This window comes from Triturus cristatus, chromosome 2_2 (assembly GCF_964204655.1).
Source record: "Triturus cristatus chromosome 2_2, aTriCri1.1, whole genome shotgun sequence".
NCBI lineage: Eukaryota > Metazoa > Chordata > Amphibia > Caudata > Salamandridae > Triturus > Triturus cristatus.
The window spans coordinates 805,561,324-805,585,297 of record NC_140582.1 but is presented as its reverse complement, the minus strand read 5'-3'; the positions used below and the strand labels follow the sequence as shown (position 1 = coordinate 805,585,297).

Below are 23,974 nucleotides of genomic sequence, written 5' to 3'. Positions count from 1 at the left end.
AGTTTACCTGTCTCACATTAACGAAGGACGGTCCTATGACTAGTCATGTCCAGCCCGCTAAAAGTAGATGCTACCCTGGGTGATTAATAACTTCTCAGACCACAGATCTTACGCCTTCCTTTGAGCAATATTCGTTTCTTGGATGTCCCTGTTGGATAAATTCTCAATTCATGTATTTCTGTAAAATATATGGACTACACCCACATTAGATACTATAGTAATGTTGTTAATACCAGTACTGTGTCTTACCAATTCATGCTAGACCTTCAAATAAGCAAACATACTCCATGTCATGTCCAACTGTTGACATTACCTGACATCCAATGGTAGAACAATTTTCTTGTACAAGGTAGTAGACTTATATCACACAGCCCTAGCACTCATATGCATTTCAACAGCACTCTCATAGTGGTATCACTTAATGTTAATGCCTCACCCACTTTATAAAACAGAAGAAAGTACTCAACTACCTCCACGAATATTAACCCGATCCCACCCTACTCCAGGGATCTCACTATTACAACTCAAGAGAGTCAAAAACTTAGATGGGGCTGAGTGGGTAAGGAATACATTTTTCGCAAAGGTGGCATAGCCATTTTTAACAGGCAGGGCCTACCTATATATTTTTTTACATTTTCCCTCCCGGCCGCAGTCCTATCATCTGCCAAGACCCTTGAGCTCGAACAAAACATTGCAGAAGACTAAATCAGCAAAGTTTTTGCCAACTACCCAAAATAAAAAGTTGATGGATAACCCTCAGAATTTTATAAACTACACAAAGGCCTCATGACGCCCGTTCTCTATAAACTATTTGGGGAATTCACTGATGGTATGGCTCCTTTAACAGAATCTAATTGGTGCTAGGTTATACCTCCTTCTTAAACCTGGTAATGACACAGTGAATTGCTCCAAATATAGGACAATATCCCTTACCAATGTTGATACAGAACTTTTTTGTAAAAGTATTGGCTAATCGGCTATGGCAGGTACAACTATTTTTGATACAAAGGAATCCAAGTGAGCTCTGCCCCGCAACGCTCCTCTACGTCCCACTTGAGATTGCTTGTTCATGTCCCTAGGCAAACAGAAGTTGATATGACTGACAGTATAGTGGTCCCACTGGATGCAGAAAAAGGCTTTTGGTGGAGTGGGAGTACCTTTTCAGAATTTTTGAATAAATGGGGCTAGGAAAACCACATATTTATATGACGAAAGTGAAATGGTTCACATGTAGCAGACATATTTTCCCAGAATTTGCAATACATAGAGGCACTAGACAGGGCTGTCCCCTCACCCCATTGTTTTTTATCATAGCACTTGAACCTTTAGCAACACCTATCTGCAAGAACCCATGCATTGTAGGGATAACCACACCAGCAGGGTAACACAGAGCCCTGTTCAACTCAATGACATTTTAGTGACATTCGCTAACCCAGAATCCTCACCAACGGACCTTACCTTCTCCTCCTTTTCAGGAAATAAAATTAACTGGGAGAAATGTGAGGCCCTCTCAATCACAATAGGTACAATACTCACAGCTATAGGAGTCCGTTAATAAAATAGATCTCAAAGCTTTAACAATTTGTTGTTTGGACAGGCAGCAAGCCTCGTTTCAAGATGTCCAAGCTTCACCCAACAACATAAGCATTTTTTATTTTTGTAAAATATTTTTTCTTATACTATACCATAGGGAGATCTCCACCCACGTGTTGGGGATTTCTGGCTATGAGTGAAAAGTTACTAGTAGTAACTTTACACTTGTAAATTCAGTCTCTTAGGGCTCCAATGCCTGGGTTTATGGGGTGGAGATATGCAAGTCTATACTTGGGATAAATCTACACTCAGAAATATTGAATAACAAAAAAGCATACATTAACACAAAGGTGTAAGAGTACATTTTAACATGAGGAAACCTACACGTGTAAATTTACCTTGGTGAATAGGGCACTTTTGTCTACATGGTGATGATGGCTGATGTGTTAAAACTTATTGAAGGACATGCTTCCTTCAGGAGAAGTGGTGAAAAAGTTGCTGAGATAATGGAGCTGGATGCTATATGCGTTATTCTTCCAAATAAAAAGTACTCTACCCTTTTTGCACTTTTAATAACAGGGAGTGGGGCATTTTGGGGCCGTTTCACACAGGCATGTAAGAGCACATAACAGAATAGTTCTATGGTACTATTTCCAACTCTCGTAAATGCTTATGTGAATTGGCCCCATTGCTCCGACTCATGTACACTGAAGTATGGTGATTGTTAGACCCAACATCTTTGGTGCGATCTTCCCCCAAACCTTTTGCCTTCACCCCTCCTGTTTTCTGAAATTGTTTTATTGGCATTGGGACTAACCAGTGCTATAGTGCTTGTGCTCTCTCCCTAAAACGTGGTAGAATTGGGCTGCACCTGATTGGCACATTTAATTAACTTGTAAGTCCCTTGCATATATTACTACATGTACCCTAGGGCCTGTAAGTTAAAGGCTACTAGTGGGCCTGCAGCACTCATTGTGCCACCTACTAAAGTAGTACTATAAAACATGTCTCAGGCAAGCCATTGCTGCATGTAGTGCAACTTTAAACTGCCAAATTTAACCTAGCAAAAATAAATACTTTGCCAGGACTAACCCTTCCTTTTTAATACATATGCCACCCCTAAGGTAGGCCCGAAACAGCCCATCGGACAGGACACATTGTATTTGAAAAGTAGGACATATGTTTTTCATGTCCTGGTATTGAAAACCTCCTACATACATAATTATATTTAATAAGTGCTAACCTTTTATTGGCGACAGATTTAAATACCAAGTCTAGACTCAAAAGAATTGTAATTAATGGCAAGTCAGATTTTAAGTCACAATTCTGAAAATGCCACTATTAGAAGGTTGACATTTTCTTGTCCTAACCATTCGGTGCCTGCTGCAAAAGTCCTGGGTCACATGACTGTGATTAGCTTAGCTATAGGGCTTTGCGTATTCCTCTCTCCCAGACAGTGAGACAAAAGGGAGCTAGGTGTTGACAGGATTGGTAATCCTGCCAGGCTGGCTGGGGGCAGAGCTGCTCCCTGCCCCACTTATACTTCTTAGGGCTGCCTCCAGCACACTCACAAAATAACCTGGCTCTAGTCCTTTGTCCACCCTGACGTCTTGAAGCATTGGCAGGGAAAGGTAGGAACTTTCCAGAACCAGATGTGGGATAGCCTAGAGGATTCCCCCACTTCAATGGCTGACACTGAGTATAAATATTGGACCCTCAGAACAACTCTTGGACCTAGCACTACTGGGCCTGCAGAAAACTTCAGAAATAATCTGACCAGACCCCCAGAGGACTGCCCTGCCTCTTGAAGCTTGCCTTGTTCCCCCAAGGACTGCCCTGCTGCTACCAGAGGATTGCCCTGCTGCTGCTACAAGAGGACTGTCCTTTTTCCCAGAAGACTATCCTGCTGCTTGAGGCCTGCTTGCTGCTTGAACCAGGCCCACCAGAGTGACTCCAAGGGCTTTGGTTGGCCTTCTATGTGAGCTACAGGGACATAACAAGCTCCAGAGAACTTGAACTCTGCACCTGGCCTCTAATGGAGTGACATCTAACCCCCCAAGTAGTGCCACCAAGGTTCTGTGCCCTTGGTAGTGGTGTTAGAGGTGTTGCTCCTGCCTAACCATAAATGTTGGGAATTAAAACTATTTTCACCAAAAAGTGCCAGAAGAACAGACAGTAGAATGGGACCAACCAGCCAGCCAATTCGCTGAAGGTGCATTGCCAGTCATCCTGACTTATGTCGAGCACAAGGTAAGTGGTTGTATTTATTTATTTATTTTATATTCCTTATCCCGTCGTATGTCACTTCCACCCACCCACACCTGCCCCGCCCCTGCTCCACCCCTTCGCTTCACCACGCTCACCTGCACAGATCGCCACTGTTGAGGGGCCCTGCTAAAAGGTGGTGGTGAGGGAATCCATGGTGGAGGTGGTCACCACCTCCACCATGGATGGGGAGGTGCCAACAAACTTTGTCACACTGTGCGCCACCAACGCTAAAGCTGGCCCGGATATTGCTTCCACATGCATTAAAACAGATATGCATGAAAACATACCAACCCAACTTCCAAACTTCAATGCGTCTGCATCATTTACTGCTTGGGCGCTTCTTCAATATATGTTTCCACACATCTTTTCTGAAAGTTACACAAGAAAACAGTGTTAATTAAATATAAACAGTAAGTAAAATATATATTACACTTAACATTAAAATATCTACAAACTCAGGCAATGTTGAAAGCAATAATAGCAGGCTTTCCTGCAGTGTTGTAATTCCCAAGTCTGCTGTAGTCGTTGTCTTTTTACTGCCCTGTCTCAGCTCTCTGTAAGAGTCTGGTGTACCTGTGAACTTCTCGATCCTTGATCTGTTGAAGTAAAATCCCTGTGATCTCTTCTTCGGATGGGAGGGTGTCTTCAGGTTGCTCACTCGATGTAACCGACCTCCTCCCTTTCTAATCAAACAGAAAAGGCAATATTTATTTTACAACAGAACCTTTGTTATCAAAGCTTTTTACAAAATAAGTCGCTTTTCATAACTAGAATATTTTGATTCCCATTTTGTGCTATTTACAATTGAAGAAAAAAAAAGTTTTGAAATATCTGCATATGTAATTTAAAATGTGTATTTATTTGACTGAATAGTAACGTGACAATATAAAATGCTGATCACATGTCCCATGTATCACTGAATTCCACGTTTCTTAAACAATTGTAGTTCAAGCAGAATGTAGGCTAATTAACTACTCAACGACTGATTTGCCAACAATTAACTAACGGAAAAGGTGGAACTCCATAGTTGGAATTTTAATGTATTCTGTGTGGTTCAAACTTTTGGCTTAGCAAGTGACCTACATTATTAAAGGTTAATGTGCTATTTTTATACAGATGCAATGGTGTGTAGACTCTAATACCTGTCATTTTGCAGCAATCACATTAATGACATTAGACAGGTAAGGAAACAAGTACTGAAATGTGCACTCAAAGAAGACTGGCCACATGGTGCTCATTCAAAAGAATGTTCTGGAAGACCTATCATAAGACAGTTTACAGAAGTGCCAGGTACAGTCCTCTCTAACATTCCTTCTGTCCTCCACGTCGCCAGCGCCACTAGCAGGGGTCTGATTTGGTTTGCATGTGCCAGTCAACGGAAGTGTCCAAAGCGGTCTACGGCCTTCGGTCTTCTGTGCCACTCTCATCCAAATCATCATCTTGCCTGGTATGACGGCTGCACAGCTCACCATGTGACAGGGGTCATGTAATGGCGGTCAATTCACCGAATACCAGAAGTAGCGGAAGTGACATCACACGCCATTTGACGTTTACTTTTACTCACTCACACACATACCTACCCATACACATTAACAGGTAATTTGATGTTTACTTTCACTCACACACACATGGGTACACAAACAAACTAACACACACTGTCTCACACAGACACTCTCTGCAAGCAGGCGCACACTATACATATAAAATAGTTTTTGCTCACCTCTGCTGACAGCGGGAGTCACATTCCAGCTAATTGTACTCGATTTTTTTTATCACACTAATAGTGAATAATATCATATTATTCACTATTAGTGTAATAAAAAAAATGGCAGAAAAAGAAGGAAAGTGGACCCAACCGGGGTCCATACCGACGAGCTGCCCCTGTGTTCCTATATATTAACAAAATGGGGTGACCCTGTGTCCCTAGGAACCTGGGTATTTGATATATAAAGAACAATGGTTCCCTTGGGTAGAAACAATGCGTATTGCGGTTAGCCGTAGTTACTTCAGCATAACATATGATACATTTCTGAAAGCCAGAACATTTCTTAAGCAAATGGGGGAAGGAACAAGAACACAGAAAAAGGGTTTTTCATTAATTTATGTATCAGACTTGGTAGCATTCGTTATGCGAACCAAATTACATACAACAAAAATACATTGCAGAATTTTTGCACTTCAAAGTTCATACAGTGATACATAATGGTGAGATAGTAGTGCTCAGTGGTGATATAGATACACAGTGCAGTGAGGTGGTAGTGGGGGGATGCGACGATCTATTTTGGCACAGATTTCAGGACAGTCGCTATCAACTATATAATTTGTTTAACGTACTTGTCACTGCTTCTTGAATTTGGCCCTCCAAAACAAACCGCATCCCCCCACAAGAACATTATCACAACCGGGAATGCACCCTTCATGTTGAAATAAATGTATCACGGCCAAAAGGTTCTCTGTCTGTTTTGGAGAGTTTAGCAGTGGCCTGACACACACAGCTCATCGTTTTCTGGATTTGATCCAGAATCCTGATCTGGGAATGCACTGCCACACTGTAGTCCAAGTTTTTGTTTTAATCAGATTGAAATATTTATTCGAACATAGGTTTATCTATATCCAGGTGAGTGTGGCTTTGATGCATCCATCTGCAATTAATGATTTCTTTGGCACCTAAGGTAGTAAAACTCTTTTCTCTTGTTTCATCACTGCTTGTAAACCTAATGTAAGCTACAACAGGGGCTGATGATAAAATAACTGATCCCCAAAAATGATCCACAGGTAGCACACATAAAAACCCCATGAAGAGTGAGAAAATATCTCCTAAAGATTAAAAGACCTAGTATAGGCAAACAAGGGTATGTTATAGTGAAAAATAAATACATTTATTCCAACAGTGAGTGAATGATTACAATTTATCACACTCAGGAATTATACTAATATAGTGTAACCTAATCGACAATCATTCATCATCATTACACTGATTATCTTCGTAAGACTCAAAGTGTATAAAAGACAAGGCATAACTCATAGTAATTAATGCATCATAAATGACACATTTTGATGATTGCAAATCAACAAATATACAGAGAAATGTCATGGTATCTGGAAGAAATACTGTAGCCCTATAAAATATTTCAGAATCGGGCCGTTTGCACCTGCAAAAAGGTCTTTTGAGTGCTTAAAATTCAAATCGTAATTTTGTGTCACATGTTACTGAACAGCAATTTGGGTTTGCGACCAAATACGAATTCAGTAGTCGGAAGGGGGGTGATTAGAGCATCATTTTCAAATACCAAATCAAAATGGCATGCATGAATGTTTCTGAAAAATTATAGGGTGCACACCCATGATTATCCACTTCTCACAGATTCTTGACTCGCTCAAGGCATTATTTCTGGCGTGCAGGTTGGATCTGTGCTCAGTCCCCAGACACAGTCATGGAAATTCCGATATGAAACTGCTACGCCGTCGCGTGCAGTATACAAACCGCACAGCCACGCTGGCATGCATATAGCCTCCAAAGACGCGATTCAAGTACATCCTCATAATCCACAGTAATCAATATCAATCCCAAGTTTATTCAACATGATTCTAAGTTCATGATGGAGGCAATAAGATTCCAAGCTTCAGATGCTAAATAAATGCCCATCCAGACCTTTTATTAAAACACATTAGAATCCACTTATGTCCTTAGTAACAATTCAGATATTCACCCACTGCATTTCAGGCATTACGCCCTTCATCAGGGGTAGCTGCAGTAAAAAAGACAAACCATCAGCGTTCTTGAATAGTTTTACAATAATAAACAATACATTCGGTGTGACCATTCAAACATGCCCAAAAACTCTCATTTCGGGCCCGCATAAACTTAACTGAAAACACCCCCATTCAACTTCTATAACTGTCCAAATGGGCACTTACTTCACAATAAGTTAATACGATTTCGTCCAGAGTCTCAGCGCCGCCATTCACATCGTGATCCCTCCCACTCGTATTCCCGCTAGTACATGAACAGGACTCCTCCTTATCCCACCCTTGATCTGTTCCAGGTGCACCCAATCCATTGCAGAAGTTCTGTAAAGTCAACCCAGACAAATGATTCAAGAAAGCTGATGGTGTGTCTTTTTTACTACAGCTACCCCTGACGAAGGGCGTACTGCCTGAAATGTGGGTGAATATCTGAAGCTTGTACTTGAATCACGTCTACTCTTTGCATGGTATATGCATGCCAACGTGGCTGTGCGGTTTGTATACTGCAAGCGACCACGTAGCAGTTTCATGCATTAATGTTTGCAACTGAAATCGTGTCACAAAACATTATTTTACTGACTACAAATATGTAGTGGTAAGCCATTCACAAATGGGAAGGAGTTCTCAGGGGGCCCCTTCCCTTTTGAGAACGATGAAAAAATATTTTTTACGATACAGCAGTAGTCAAAGGGACAATTGCATAGTTTTAGAAAATGTCAGTTTTTTTTTTTTTCTAATTCATCCCGTTTTCCTTTAAGAAAAATGTGAAGCATTTAGAAAAAAAATTGCTTCATTTGAAAGCAATAACAGAAATGGATGTCTGCGAACCACAGCAGCTCACCATCCCTTTTATGGCTGCTATTCATAGTGGGTCACAATTTGCGACCTACTTCATGAATATTCATGAGATAGGTCAAATTGTGAACCACTAAGAATCAGGTTTTTGTGCACCGACCTCTTAGTACATTGGTCTGTTCACAAAAACAGAATGGATTCAGTTAATGTGCAATTTGTGACCATTCCTACCAAATCCATTCTTCGAACATTTGGAGCATTATTTTCATGCATTTCCCTAACTGAAAAGCCAATTGTTCCATGTTATGTAAATCATTGCCAGGTAGTTATGCATGCTTGAAGGTATTCCAAGACGAGGTTCAGCTCCTGACCAGTGGCGTCACTAGGGGGGTGCGGGGGGTGCGGACCGCACCGGGTGACACCCTCACGGGGGGTGACACCAAAGGTCCGGTCCGGTCGGTGTGGTGTGGTGCACTGCAACCGTCCGTGCAACATTTTATTGAAACTGAGCAGTCCAACTTCAGAAACCGAAACGCAAAGACGCACGCAACCTAATCTTCAGCAGGAGGTGACTGTGCGCAGCGCGCACTGTCTCCTCCTCCGACGCGTCTGCGCGCCTCGGCAGTGACGTCACGTCGTCACTAGAGGGGTGCAGTCGGGCGGCGTTGTTGGAGGAATCCGAAATTCCGAATCCCGCAGCATTGGGCCCCAAGTGCGCATGACTGTCTTGGCATCACGAGGAGGGACGAGGAGCGAAGGTGAGGACTCAAGGGCAATCTTCCTTTTGACTTAGGAGGTGTCTCAAAATGGGGAAAACATCAACATCGAGCTTGCCCAAAAGTCACAAGCAACTGTAAGGATATGGGAGATAGGTTCCAATCTTGCCTTATCAAAAGGGTCATATCATCAAAGGACAGCCAACCTCTAGAAACACAGGTGGGACAAGAGCTATGGGGGATACTCACGACTAACACCAGTAAAGCCACTTCAGGGTAGGCAATAACAGTTTTGGTGTGTATATATCTCTTCAATACAGTTGTAAAAGCCCTCAAAAAATGAGCGCACTCGAAAAACGCACGAAAAACGTGACGGTTAATAATCACTCATTCAAACTACAGCATGTGCAGTCAGGTGGATCGGTATAGCTGCAACGTCTCATAGAGCGCGCCGGCCAGAATTATTCTAAGGCTTGTCTTGTTTAGTTGTATTAATACTGTTAAAACCCTATCTCATATTCTTTAAACAGAATTTCTTGTGAAATAAATGCACAAAACTCATAACAAAACCATACACGTAAGACCGTTTTTTCAGTACTTTTGCAGTGGAAGTCAAGGGGAGTCCCAGGAGGTCTCAGGTCGCCACTGACACTGCCACAGCGCCACTATAATTTAATTTTATTCCAACTGCAAGGAGAGCAGCGTGGAGTCTGGTTTTTGAGGCTAACGGGCAACGGCCGCGGGCCCCCGAGTGTTGGCATCACTGACAGCCTGCTGACCCACCCTTGCGTGCCTCACCAACTGACGGGAACGCACCACCCACAGGACCTGATCTTACCCCCCTCGCCCCAGTTCGACTCACAGATTAAACTTGGCTTCTCTGGAGTAAAACAGTGCGCAAGAAGTGAGGCGGCTCTGTCTTTGGGATGCAGAATTATGGAGAAAGTTAGTGAAATAATCCACTAAATGTTTTTTTAAATAGGTGCGCCTTGTAGGTTGAACGCAACCCTGGGTGCTAATTGCTCACCCCATAAATACTGACGGAGGGACGCCTGTTTTAGTCGTCAAAGGATACAACTCTCATAAGTCACTGTTTCCAACTACTAGAATCTGCACAAACTTATAGTTTAACCATTAGCTCGTGGATGCACTCACATGCTGATTGTTATCGAGCCTCCCTCGGTAACTAAATCATGTGCCCCGTTCTTCCCTGAATTGTTGGTTAACTGCGTTGATTACACAACTCTGTTCATCATTGGCATTGTTGTTAAAGTATGATACAGTATGAAAAACTATGAAGTTGGAAATCAAAGTTTTTTGTGAAAGGTTGTATTACGCGGGAGGGTGAAAGGAAAAGCATTTTACAAGAAAAGCCGAGGGCCTTGTGTGGATAGCGGATAGAGATATGAAAGAACGCATTACCTATTTTTGATCAATGCCGTACATTTTTTTTTAGCTTATTGTGAACCCCTCATGGTGATGTTGTATATTGACATTGAACCGTAATAATAAAGAGGTTGTCTTACGCCACACTGCATTTTATGGTGACGCTCATCTGATATAATGCTGCTTCTGAAAGTTGCACTGGATAGCCCCTTTGACATACAGTAATTGGCACGAAGCTTGAATGGTGTTATGCATATTATTGAATGTGGTACTTTATATTGGTGTTATGTGGGATTAATTGTGGGTAATGTTTTGATCTTTTGTTGGCAGATAGTCTTAGCATTGTACAAAAAGAGACTCCTAGTTGGAATTACTCTTGTTTTAAAAACCTGCAAGCGGTGCGTAAGCACGCAGTTTGCACTTCTAGTACTTGCTCACCAGAAGCGGCTGACAGTAACAGGTGCAGTTACTGCCAGCCTTGCTTCTGGTGAGCAAGAACTAGAAGTACAAACTGCGTATTTACGCACCGCTTGCAGGTTTTTAAAACACACAAATAAAAGGCATTGTCATTTACAATGGCAATAGCTCAAGCTCTTGCTCATGTGACTTCTGTTGCTAAGTAAGCAGAATCCGAGACTACACTCTATCGTGGTGTTCCTATACACACTTTGCATTTATCACATCCTATTTCTTGGTAGTGGTGCTGTGGCACACTCAAATTCTGCAGTGCGCACGCGCTTCCTCTTCTCTAATGCCCGGGTCCCCTCCCCCCGCCGACAAAAGCACTAAAAACACACGGGACACCGATAACAGAGGTCAAGCAAGGAAAACGAATTACAACAAAGAAATTAAGAGGAAATGAAAGGGAAAGAAAGCAAGATGGAGGGAGAGGGAGATGGGTGGGAGAAGAGGGAAATGAAGGGCATATGAAAATAAGGAAGGAACTGTGACAAGAGGGAAGGGTAAAAAGGATAAAAGGATGAATGCATGGGCAAATGGGCTGATGGATGTAAGGACAAAACAATATTTGCATGAGTGTGAGAAAGAAAGTGGCTGGAACGATAGAAGTCTGGATGGATGGCCGCCTGGATGGAGGTGTGGAAGGATGGACTGCTGGACTGATAAAAGGAGGGTGAATTGGTGGATGGATGAAGAAGAATGGATTGACGAATGGATGGGTAATAGGATGTATGAATGTTTGGAAGTGTGAGCGAAAGGATGGATGGATGGAAAACTAATAATGAAAGGGTGGATAGATGGAATGGTGAAAGGATTCATGAAAGTATGAAACGATGGATAGATGGATGTATACATGAAAGTCTTAAAGATGAATGGAAGGGGATAATTAGGGACCTCATTACTGTTTGTTTTTATTTTAAAATTCTGCACAGGCCCAGCAAGGCACATCATTATCATGGCCATGGATGCAAGGCAACAATAAAACATGTCCAGAGAACTGGTGATTAATGATCCTGCTGGAGAGCAGTCCTTTGCCTGTTGGTAGTTTTGAAATACAGATAAACTGTATTTTATTTGGATAGCTCAGTGGGTTACTGCCTTTGTCACAGAGATTCTTGTGTTACTTGCAGTTCAAAAGTTACAATCCTAACATAGGACAGTGGCTATGAACTGTCATCAAAGACCTGCAGACAAACATGAATGGTATAGTTAGAACTTCCCTTTTTGGTGTTACTATAAATTTGGAAATTCCCCAATCTTTCATTATTTTAATGTTGCTAAAAAGAGTTTGGGCCGATATACATTTTTATTAGTAAAGCCAAGCCCCAACCATTACGGTATGCTTTAAATCCTGAGTTTGTGCTTCCCCAGCCCAAACCCTCTTTAAATTTACTGCCCACCAGTATGGATGCCATGTGATTCCTACATCTTGTAATCCTCATTGGCTCATGTGACATTCCTTGTAGACGGAATTACATACTAGCGATAAAACCGGCCCTGTCATTGCCTTTCTGTTTTTATTTAATTAGCAATCAGGTCATTAGGGCAACTGTGGAACATATTTTAAAGTGCGTGCTAATTATATTTACTGCTATATTTAATGTTTTAAGTTTGAAGGTGATTTTGCTAATGTTTTTTACGGGAATAATGAAAGTAGAGCTGGATGGGGCTGATATGGGGCTGGGGCCCGAAGGTCAGCTGTGAGATAAGGTACACAGGAGCGGGATGGTCGAAAAGTGGATAATCGGGCCTGGAAGTAAGTACTTGTGTTAAAACATGGCCTGTTGGAATTTGAGGGTTTGCACTTACATCCAGACATCGCTCTTACTTTCAAATAACTCTCCACATGCTCTGTATACACACAGAATTGATCCGTTGTATACTGGTGACTGTTTGCAAGTAGATATAATCTAATCTAGGGCTTGTAGGCTAGCGGACTCGGAGCGGAGGAGGTCCATGCGGTAAGTCGTGAGGGGGTGACACCATGAGTTACCCGCACGGGGTGACACCAACCCTAGTGACGCCACTGCTCCTGACCACACAAGTTTAATCTGCCAGTATGCAAACAGTGAAGAAGGACTTTCACAGTTTGTCTGATGTGGTACCTGATTAACATAATCAACCAATTCGAATTTTGAGACATGATGAATTCTGAAAAAGATGCAGGATGAATACTGAATAGAGGCAGAACAACTAAAGAGGGGAACCACTGTGAAATTATTTTTTTAATAAGATACACATGGAGGGCGACTTTTCATGACTTTTTCTGGCTGAGGCTGTCAAGGTTTAAAAAGGATGTCTGTGGAAATGTCATGAGAGGGGCTGCCCTAAATTGGGCGGCCTCTCCAAGATTATTTCCACTAGTGTCTTCCATCCAAAAGGTGCTTGCGATGGAGGAGCCCACAGAGGCACTGCCACTGGAAGCACCGCATGTATCTGCTCTCTGGATGAGGCAAGCAAACAAAGGGCAGGGCGGTGGAATATCCGCCTTCTTTGGTAGACGTCCCTTTACCATCATCCAACAAATGAGGTCACAGGGCTTGAATGATTTGAATGAACTTTCTAAGAAGATTGTGAGCTGCTGAATTCATATGTACTTTTTCGTTTATTAATTTTTGCTCATTGCATAATGACCAAAGCCTGGGAGCACTTGAGGCATATTATAGCACAGAAGTGCAGTCACCAAACACATAAACACTAATCAAAAGTATGTTTCAATATTCATGTTTTTACAGATTGCATGAAGCAAGTGACCCTCATTTCTCAATTCACTGAATAAACTATCCCCCAAGAGACAGTCGTACGTCTTTAAGGCTCTGAACCTGAAGGAGTTGCAACCTTTACAGCTAAAACCAGGACACTTTTTTGTTTTGTATACATCTTTTTATTCATCATAAAACAAAAAGATAGACCATGAACATTGGCAGACAGTGATATAGCTTTCACTTAATTCAATGGGTACATAACACTTGTGACCACTCTAAAATACTCCCATAGCCCCACATGCACATGTTCATATGTGGACAGTTTCTTCACCCTGAAAGTGCTTCCTCCATGGTCCCCAGAATGTACGGTGCTTCTTTGAGCATCCTCTGGCCATGTACACCCGCTCCTCTGCCCCTTCACTGTAGTTCAACCCCCCTCGTGCCACTCATTTACTTGGGGAGGGCTCTGCCTGACCTCCACCAATATCCGCAAGCTCCTGGGCCCAAGATGCAGTGGATCTACGACCAATATTCAAAAAGCATTAGGAATCCTAAACCATAGGTATAAAAGTGCCTACTGGGGCACAGTTCAGGCTGGGATATTTACCCACCTTCCTCACCCTCTATGTAATATATTGAACCCTATGGAAATATTTAAATTGAATTAGGTGTAGGCATGATGATATTGCTAGGGTGCCAGAGGTCATCTTGACCTCAGTCCACCACTCCTCTTCCAAGGTTCCCAAGTTGTGCACCCTCCAAATCCTAAAGTCTTGCATGGGATCATGGGGGTTCAGCACAAGGATCTATAGACTTAGATAGTCCCCATTCTGCCCAAGAATCCATGAGCAGATTGGACTCCAGTGGAATAAAGTCAGGAAGCGCGCCTAACTCCATTTTGTGTGCTGCTGATACAAATGATTTCATGTGACTCCCTTTCCATGTCTCGAAGTTTCACAATCCTAATTAGATCCAATGGCCGTAAACCCTAAATTCTTGCCGTGTGTTTGAGCCATGTTCCTTGCCATCTCTTGGTTTCCAGGGTGAGCTCCCCTTTTACCCACTTCCAAGTCTGGCTCCAACATTCCATTGAACATCTAGTGACCAAGGGATGTTTATGAGGAGTCGCCAAGCTAAAGACCACTCTCAGTTCTTCTGAGCCCACAATAAGATTGATTTCAACTCTACTGGCAGTGTTGTCCGTGGCTTCAAAAAGCCAATCATGACTATTGTTTAGCTGGGCTGCCTAATCCGAGAGACTAATATATGCCACACCAAAAATTATGGATGTGGGCCTGCAATGTGGACAGGATCTCATAGTGACAGTTTTGTAGTGTAAATAGCAGCCTAGGGCGTGAGGTCATCTTAACGATAGCTGCTTGGTCCATCATGGAGCGTAAAAGCGCGCCCCAGGTCTGCATTTCTTTCTGCACCCAGTCTGCATGTGGAGCTATGTTTAGGTCCCAGCATGCCTGGGGGCCCATTGAGTTGAACAGGCCTAAGCATTCAATATAATCCAATGGCGTAAGGAAACTTGAGGGGGGCCCTCATCCAGACTCGATCAGGGGCTCTCCAGCCGAAGTGTTGTGCTGAGAGGGCCCGCTGGAGGTCCTCCACACCGCGGGGGCCTGTGTTACGCCCCTGATATGATCAGGAGCAATACACAGTTGTGTGCAAGAATTGAAGGGATCTTCCCCCACCATCCCGAACTTGGATACATGTAGACTTCTCCTAATAAGCCTGATGCCTCCCCAGTCACATGAAGATTAAGAATTAGTCAGTTCCATTCTGATCTATGTATGGAGAGAAGCAAGTAATCTATATGCAGTGAGGCAGTACTCGAAGCTTTGCTCTCACGGAATCCCAAATTTCGGTGTTCCATCTCACCCACTCCACCAGTGGCTCAACCGGAAGGGTGAATACTAAAGGGGTCAAAAGGCACCTGTGACGAGTACTCACTTGATGGGAAAGAGGGGAGAGAGGGTTTCATGAACCCATACCTGGGTCCAAGCTGAGGCATACTGAACGTATGCATATGTGTGCTTTTGTAAACCCCTCCTGAACTATTTTAGTATTGAAGATAAAAGATTGTCTTGTCTACTTTTTCTACAAGGGGCCGTGTACGCCACTCACTTATTAGAATGTTTTGTTTTACCAGATTGGTCTTTCAATGAAAATAATTTGTACTAAGATACTGGGGCACCTGTCACTAGATTTACTGAGTGAAACATGAGGTAAAATTCACAACTGTGTGGTTCATTCTGGAGGGCCAGTGTGTTGATATATTATAGTTGCGAGTATAAAGAAAATGGAACCATTGAAGTGTGCCCTTATTTAGCTCAACCCAAAACTATCTCACAATCAGTGTGTCTCAAGAAGTCACCCCTTTCCTTTTGAATAGGGGATAGAGGGGACGAGGGACCTCCCAGCTATTTCCCTGCATGTGGGTACAGTCACTCACTATACCCTCATTGGGAAAGTAATCCTTATCTCCCTTTGAACAAGAGAGTAGTGGAAGGCGAACCGACAGCTTCAAAGAGCTGGTCCACCTTTCATTAATGCACCATTGTAACAGGACATACTGTGCCAGTCTGTGCCCGCCGCACTTATTTAAGGATGTTACGCAAAGCAGAGTGGAAAGGTGAGTCCTATATACAATATAGCCAGAGGTTTTCTACTTTTGCAATGTTCTTGTGTGCCAGATATTATAAATGTTCAACATATTTCCAAGAAAGCAGAAGACCTCCAGCTGAGACCTCAAATATGGTCTTGTAGCTACATAATAACTGAAAGGAACACCAGCCTTTCAGAAACACATATAATTGGAAGCACATTGTTAGTTGGCATCAATTAGAATTAGCAGAAAGGAAGCCCTATTTCATACTTTTCAAGAGCAAACCAGAGTACAACCTTATTAAAGTGCACTTCTGCATCAGGCAACAATGTCAGACTGTATTATTAATCTGTGTGGCTTGCTTGCCACTTGTGAGATGATTTTTGAGGTTCTAAACTGTACTGAGTCACAGTTCCTACATTTCTTACTTGTATATTTAGCCCCTTGCTAACAAGTGCAGGCTTCAGGAGAACATTCTTATCCTCAAGTTGCCACACTGGAGCTAAATAAAAACAAAACAAAACACTGGAGTCACTAATTGATTATTTCCCTGTTTCTGGGAAGCCTCATAATTGGACAATTTGTACACTTTAAAGTAAATTATAAAAGTGGACCGGGAGGATGAGATTGGACGGCGGTGTTGCTATAATTCTTAATGAGAAACACTGATGTATGCTGGTAGATTCTGGTCAAACTGATCATTTTGAGATCCTCGTTTTTCTGATTTCTTAGCGCACATCCACCTCAGTAGGAGGAGCTCTAATATATAGACCGCCTAAAAACTATGAACAATTATAGTGCTGTTAGTGGAAACCCTGGTTCTATATGCTATCACGTTTGACCATTTTCTTGTGCTTAGAGACCTCAATTTTCACTCTGCAGATCAGACGAAGCCACAAACACAAAAGTTAAGGATGATATGCAGGCCATCAATCCACTGCAAATAGTCATAGGTACCACATTCTGGACCTACTATTTTCTAATATGAAAATCAATTTCAGAAAATTTGCTGGCACCCCTCCTATGGGCTGATCAGCACAATACCGTGTTTGCCTATATTTGATCCTGGCCCAAATGCAGAAGATGGGAGAGAATCAATAGAAAATAATTTATCCGAAAATGTTCAGATGCCCATAATAAATAATAATAACACCACCAATGTGGCTGTTACTGAGTTTAGGGCAGCCATCGTGGAGGTAGTTGACATAATAGTACCACTGCAGATTTGAATTGAATACAGAAGCTATAAATGGTACACTCTTGCATTAAAAATGCGTAAACATCAGTGCAAACGTCTGGAACAGCGAGTCATTCAAACAGACAAAGCAATTTACAAGCTCAGCCTTAATGGCTATCAAAAAAGGTTGTGCCTAGCTTGTCCTGATCATTTTTCTCAGAGAATTGAGAAGATTAAGCATTCCACAAGGGACATTTTTCAAATCTTGAAAATTGTGGAGGAACTCGACTGCACTTCTGCATGTGGGCAGTCCATCCCTGTCAATTTTTTTCATTTTGTTCCCATCGATCTACATATTCTAAAGAAAACAATAATAAGATGTATTCTAACTTCGCCCCACAACCTACTCCTGATTTTCTTCTCTTGGAGGTGGAAAAGCCTCACTCAACATCAGGTATATTTCTGGTTCATTTGTTTTGTAACCTTGATCGCATCCACAATAGAGGAAGCTATGGATGCTATCAGTTCATGCTTTCTTGAGACCTTTGTTATAATTTCACATCTAACGCGATACTAATCAGCTCCCATCCAATTGATCTTTTTAATATGTCTCTTTGCTATGAGGCATTTCCATGTGCATGGAAGCTTGCACGTTTTATCCCCTTGCTGAAAAATACTGACAGATCCTCTAGTTATGGCAAAATATTACCCCATTTCCAGCCAAAATCTTTGAAAAACGCATTAGTTTACAGTTATCATCCTAGCTAGAAAGTAATAATCTATTAAATTCCTCTCAATCCGAATTCAGGTCGACACATAATACTGAAAGCACCCTACTAGCCATGATAGACAATAGCGGGTCGACTTTGTATAAGGCCAAATCTGCTGTCTTTATCCTTTTTGACCTCTCAGCAGCCTTTCTCACTGTATCACATGCCATCTTGATTAAACAGCTGCATCAGATTGGCCTATTTTCAAAAGCCTTCAAGTAGCTTTTATTCTTTCCTATCAGGAAGACCCCAGTCAATCAATCTTCGTCTGTTCAAATCCCGGCTCGCATCTACTACATGTGGTGTCCTCCAGTGCTCGTCACTCAGGCCGATGTTCCTAAATATCGACATGGCCCCTCTGGTGGCCATTGAAAGAGCCAGCGGCTTTGACATTGTAGTGAAATGTGGACAGAACACCATTAATTATATTGATTGCGTTCAAAGCTCAAGCGACAAGATGAGATCTTGTGGACTGCTTGTCCAATGTAGCTACATGGATAAAACACCATGTTTAAAACTGAATGGGGATAGGACAGAGGTCATTGTTTTCAGGAACATCTCTTCCATTTTCAGAGATAGCTGGTGGCCCAGTACATTCGGTCCTGCCCCTATTCAAAAGAAAGCAGTAAGGAACTTGGGAATCATAGCTGATAATACTCTTTCAGTGAAAGAACAGATCACTTCTGTATTTGGCACCTTTAATTCGATTTTGTACTTGCTTAGAGGATCTTTAATTGGCTACTGATACAGTGTCACAAAATCTTTGTTCAGTTATTTGTGAGAAATTGTGCTGTTGGTTGACTGAAGTGTGAGCCCTAGTCAAGCAACAGCCAGAATCCCCTGCAGGGTAAAACACAAAAAGTCACTAAATTAACCTATGATTAACCCTGGGTAGCTTGGCACAAAAAGCAGTCAAGCTTCACTTAGCGGCAATGTATTTATGCAGCACAAAAACAGTAATATAGTGAAAACAGAAAACAGGAATAATTCAAAACCAATTTAGAAAAATACACTACATTTTAATAAACTATTTGACACAAAAATCCAATAAATCGAACCAGAGCTATGAATTTTTAAACATTTTTGTCAAAATTAGTGCCTAATAGATTAAAGTGCCAATCACAGACATTTAGTTGCATGAGACCGGGTCAAAGTCGAAAGTTAAGGAAGACCGCGCTGGAGCAAGGTACGGATACAAAAAGTGGATTGGGACTGGTCACAGCTTACCTTAGAAGAAATTCTGAGAAATTGTGTTTGAGGATGTAAAGTCCAGTGGGGCAAGGTTACAGGAGGTGTTCGAGGAGGAAGCGTCGTCGTCGGATGGCCTTGGGACAAAGCAGCAGTGAAGATTTCTACGTTTAGACTTAGTCGCCGAAATGAAAGTCGAAAAATGTCCATGGGGATGAGGCAGAGGGCTGTAACTGAAGACAGTTCCACGAGGTGGGACACCCCTTTGGCAAAGTACTGCTGAAACGGATTTGCTGCTGCAGAAAAGAACGCAGCGGGAGAAACCGTGAAGTCAATCCGATCAGCGATGAACCTCTGGAGGATAAGCAAGCAGGTTGGTCCTGGACTCCTCCTGTATCTCAGAGTGATTTTGGGCCAAAATTGACTAAGTCCTCAGTTTGGGATTTTGGTCATCTGGGCACCTGTAGTACCACAATGAAGGGTCCAGTAATGGTGGGGTACCTCTTGGGGGGAGGGCGGGGGGGGGGTTCAGGTCTCACTCAGGCTGGGTTCAGGTGCGGGTTCAAGATAGTGAGGGTATTTTATGTCCCTGTGGCTAGGACTGGAGGCCAGCAAACTAGCCCATGGAGTCACTTCGGGTAGTCTTGTGTGCAGGGGAAGATGCAGAGCTAAGCAGCAGGGCTGGCCTCTGAGGGTTCAAGGCAGGGTCCAGGCAGCAAAGCGAGCTCCAGGCAGCAAAGCGATCCTTCCAGGTACATCAGCAGTCTTGCTGAGGGCACAGGAGGTCACAGCAGCAGATAGTCCTCTGAGAGTCCTTTCGCAGGTCTAGTTTAGTGAATTATATAGTTGGTCTGAAGGTCCTATTTTTATACCCTGGGGCCCTTCGCCTGGAAGGTGGGAGAAGCTTCTGGAAAGGTTATTTGAAGGGCATGGAATTTCCTGGCTCATAGCTGGCTGTAATTACAATGCAGATTTGTTAGGCCCTTTGTGTGAAGGCAGAGTACAGGCTATTCAGATGTAAGTGGGACTGTGCTCAGTTTCACCCCCCCACTGATGGCACATTGAGGCACACCTAATACCTCTATTGTGTGACTGCCTGGGAGGAATTTCCAAAGTCTAACTATCAGCTACACTGAGTCATGTGGGACAGGAAATTGTCAACTCTCTTAAATTGGCATTTTCAAAATTGTAATGAACATTTTGCCTTTAACATTAAAAGAGTGTTTATAATTACAATTTCATAGGCACCAAACATGACATATCTTCCTGCTTCTAATTAGGAATACAGCTCATTAAATGTAATTTGAAATCCCCAATGTTATCATATGGGAGGGGTAGGGCTCACAGTAGCGAAAAATGAATTTAAGAGTTTTTCAGTACATGTCCAACCTTTTAATTACACAGCACCCTGTCCTCTGGTCAACCTAGGGCCTACATTAGGGGTGAAATATATAATACAAGGGGAGTTTGAGGCTTGGCAAGGGGGTTTAAATGCCAAGTCTACATGGCAGTGCTGCACTCAGGCTGCAATGGCAGGCCAGGGGCATCCTTTAGAGGACCACTTAAGTGGGTGGCACAATAAATACTGCATGTCCACTGATAGCATTTTATTTTATATGTCCTTGGTATACCACTCTACCAGAGACTTATAAGTAAACTAAATATGCCCATTAGGTATATTCCAATCAAACCATGTTTAGGGGAGTGAGCACAACACTTCAGCACTGGTTAGCAGTGGCAATGTGCACATAGTTCTAACAGCAACAAAAACAAATTCAGCAAAACGTGGAGGGGAAAAAGGAAAAGGCTTGGGGGTGAACCTGCAGAAAGGGACAGGTCCAACAGTACTCATCACCAATTGCCTGGAGTATGGGAATGGCCTTTATGTAGCCAGAGCAGACTATTTATTCTCATGTTTACAAACCATACAGAACTCTGGGTGTCTAAACAGAAATTGTAACCAGTAACCTGTATTTATCGAAGCAAGGGCTCAAGGACTCAAACAATATATTTTACTTAAAGAGGAATTTTTGCCTTTGGTGTCCTTTTTTAGAACTAATATGCATGGTGAGCCATGGGCAGCAATGCAGTTTCTTAAACCCATCCTACGATTAGAGTTTTACTTTTAAGTGAATCAACCTAAAATTTCAGTTCGAATGACAGTGAAACCACACATCAAGAGATTCTTGTTCTGAGACTTTGTCTGGAACATATACTGGTTCAGCATTCATTTTGATATATTTTAGAGAATAACACAACTTCCATTTTCTTTGAATTCACTGTCAACATATTATCCTTTCAGTATAGAGCAATACAGAGGGCACAAACACCACATAAAGATAGGAAGCCCTTGCTTCGATAAATGCTGGTTACAATTTCTGTTTAGACACCCAGAGTTTCCCATATTAGATCCCAATCATGATTCAGAATGTAAATCAGTAATAGGTCCCTTGGTAAACCCCAATTAGAGAGTTTCACACACAATCTACGTCGACTTACTCAATCAAATCCTAATATTTCATCAAAACACAGTGTATATAATGGAAGCTGTTTCTTCAATATTTATTTCTCAGTCAACGCTAAACAGTTATATACCGTGACACCTTTCCGCGGGAGACGAGTTTGTTAGACAGGAAATAATCACTTATCCATTGTATCCCACAGAACATTTCCAATATCGTGCATCAGTCAGCCAGCAACATTTGTTACTTAACCCCTTCCCCGCTCATGACGGAACCACTCCGTCATGAGCCACGGGTGCGCTGTGCTCATGACGGAGTGGTTCCGTCATGCTGTGGCCGTTGGCGGCCGCTCCTCCCACGCGGCGCTAATTCCCCGCCTGTGCGGGCGATTAGCGCAGTGGGTGGAGTCATGACGGAAGCACGCCGTCATGAGCACAGCTCACCCGTGACTCATGATGGCGTGGTTCCGTCAAGAGCACAGCAGCGCCGTCGACCCCCCCAAACCCCTCCAGCGCTGCGGCGGAATTCGCGCCACAGTGAAGGGGTTAATAAATCAGTTTTCACTAAGTATTAACATTTGGGGACTCAAGTATTGCAAACCATGGAGATATTACTTTATTTATGTGATGTTAATATGATTTGAAATACAGCCACTCGCTCCAAAGGGATATCCTGGCACAAAAGGTCAGATGTCTATGAAAGATTGTGAAGTGGAGAGATCCAAGTCAACATAACAGTATTTAAAAGGCAAGTTTTGAGTAATTCCCTGAGTGTAGGCAAGCTAGATGTAAGACGCAATTTCAGAGGAAGAGTATTCCAATGATGGGCAGCAAGGTAGGCAAAGGAACGACCTCCAGCTATGGCCTGATGAATATGAGGGGTGGGGATTGCTGTCTGCTTGGCTGATCTGAGGATCCTGGATGGTGTATAGAACGACACTCCGCTGTGACGATGTGACTAACTAGATGAATAAAGAGCCCTATGGACATGACAAAGGAGTTCAAATATAGCATGTTTGTGGACTGGCACACCATGTATAGACCTCAGAGTAGGAAAAGAGGGAGATCTGGAAGGAAGATTATAGATCAAATGGGCAGCAGTGTTCTGTATATTCTTCTTCCTCCAACTTTTTCCATTATATTCCTTTCTCTTTCATGCTCTGGGTCAAAGTCTGGTGATAAAAAATAAGTCTTGATATCCAGATATGAGAGCTGATGTCCACTACCTGCAAATTAAGCACTGAAGTTTCATAGCCAAAATGTGGCCAGCACACCATCTTCCCAGCAAGCAGGAAATGGTTATCAAAATCAGGGGGTCTGTTCGGCTTCCCAGACTGTAAATGCTGTTGATGTATTCAGGATAACAGTGTGTGTGACACCCTTTGCCTAAAACTGAGCATGGGCACAATTGAATCAGCTCAGTCTTGTTGATTTATGAGAGAGAGTGAAGGAACAGGAGAAGCAACTCTTTTGAGAATGAACTTGGTAAATCAAGGGACTGTATTAAATCTAGCTGCTGATCAGGTTTTCTGGTAATAGTTGCCCTCGCAGGGAAACACGCCCTTTTCAAACAGTACTGACAAACAAAGTTGGGTGTTTCTGGATGTACCCAGTGGCCTGAGGGTGGACAACACTTTCCATTAAATTAGAACAAGGCAGACCCCGAATATATATGGGCCATCGCCTGTCAGGCCGTTCTAGTTGGCTCGTATAATTTTCGGTCCTGATGAACGCCCTGGAACCACTTTTGGGGACCACAGCAGGCAGAAACATGTTGACACTGACCATTGAAAGGGGTATATATTTTTTCCTAACACCGGTCCTCTTTTTAACCCTGTCCTCAGTGGGCCACAGAATAAAGTTAATTAAGCACCCTGGAGGTAGCTTTAATTAACACTGTATATTCCTTTTTTTGCACTCTGTCCCTCACTTACCCCAAAACCATCACTCATCACAAAACACCTCAGCTCCTTCCCACCTGGGGAGGCGTGGCCCAAACCATGGACCTTGCAGACCGGATGTGAGGAGGAAACCCCATGTTAAAGCATGTCACCCTCGGTGAGTGAGGGTTCTTGTCCTAGAAGGATCCCTTCCCAATCAGTTCCATCACACATTCACTTGTTTACATACCTGTTTTTTTGTCAAGATACCAGAC

General features: G+C 42.7%; 1 protein-coding gene across 3 annotated transcripts in view; it reads right to left on the bottom strand.

Moving 5' to 3' along the window:
- LOC146862804 (uncharacterized) overlaps nt 1–23,974 on the bottom strand; it is a 377,330-nt gene that overhangs the window by 10,992 nt on the left and 342,364 nt on the right. For 2 of the 3 annotated variants that reach the window (XM_085643300.1, XM_085643301.1), the window contains exons 11-12: nt 4,375–4,484; nt 4,089–4,169 (exon numbers count right to left, since the gene is read on the bottom strand). In XM_085643300.1, the coding sequence (XP_085499426.1) occupies nt 4,121–4,169; nt 4,375–4,484 (159 nt within the window). In that variant the 3' untranslated portion in view covers nt 4,089–4,120. The remainder of the gene's footprint in view (nt 1–4,088; nt 4,170–4,374; nt 4,485–23,974) is intronic. The other variant, XM_085643302.1, reaches the window with a different exon arrangement.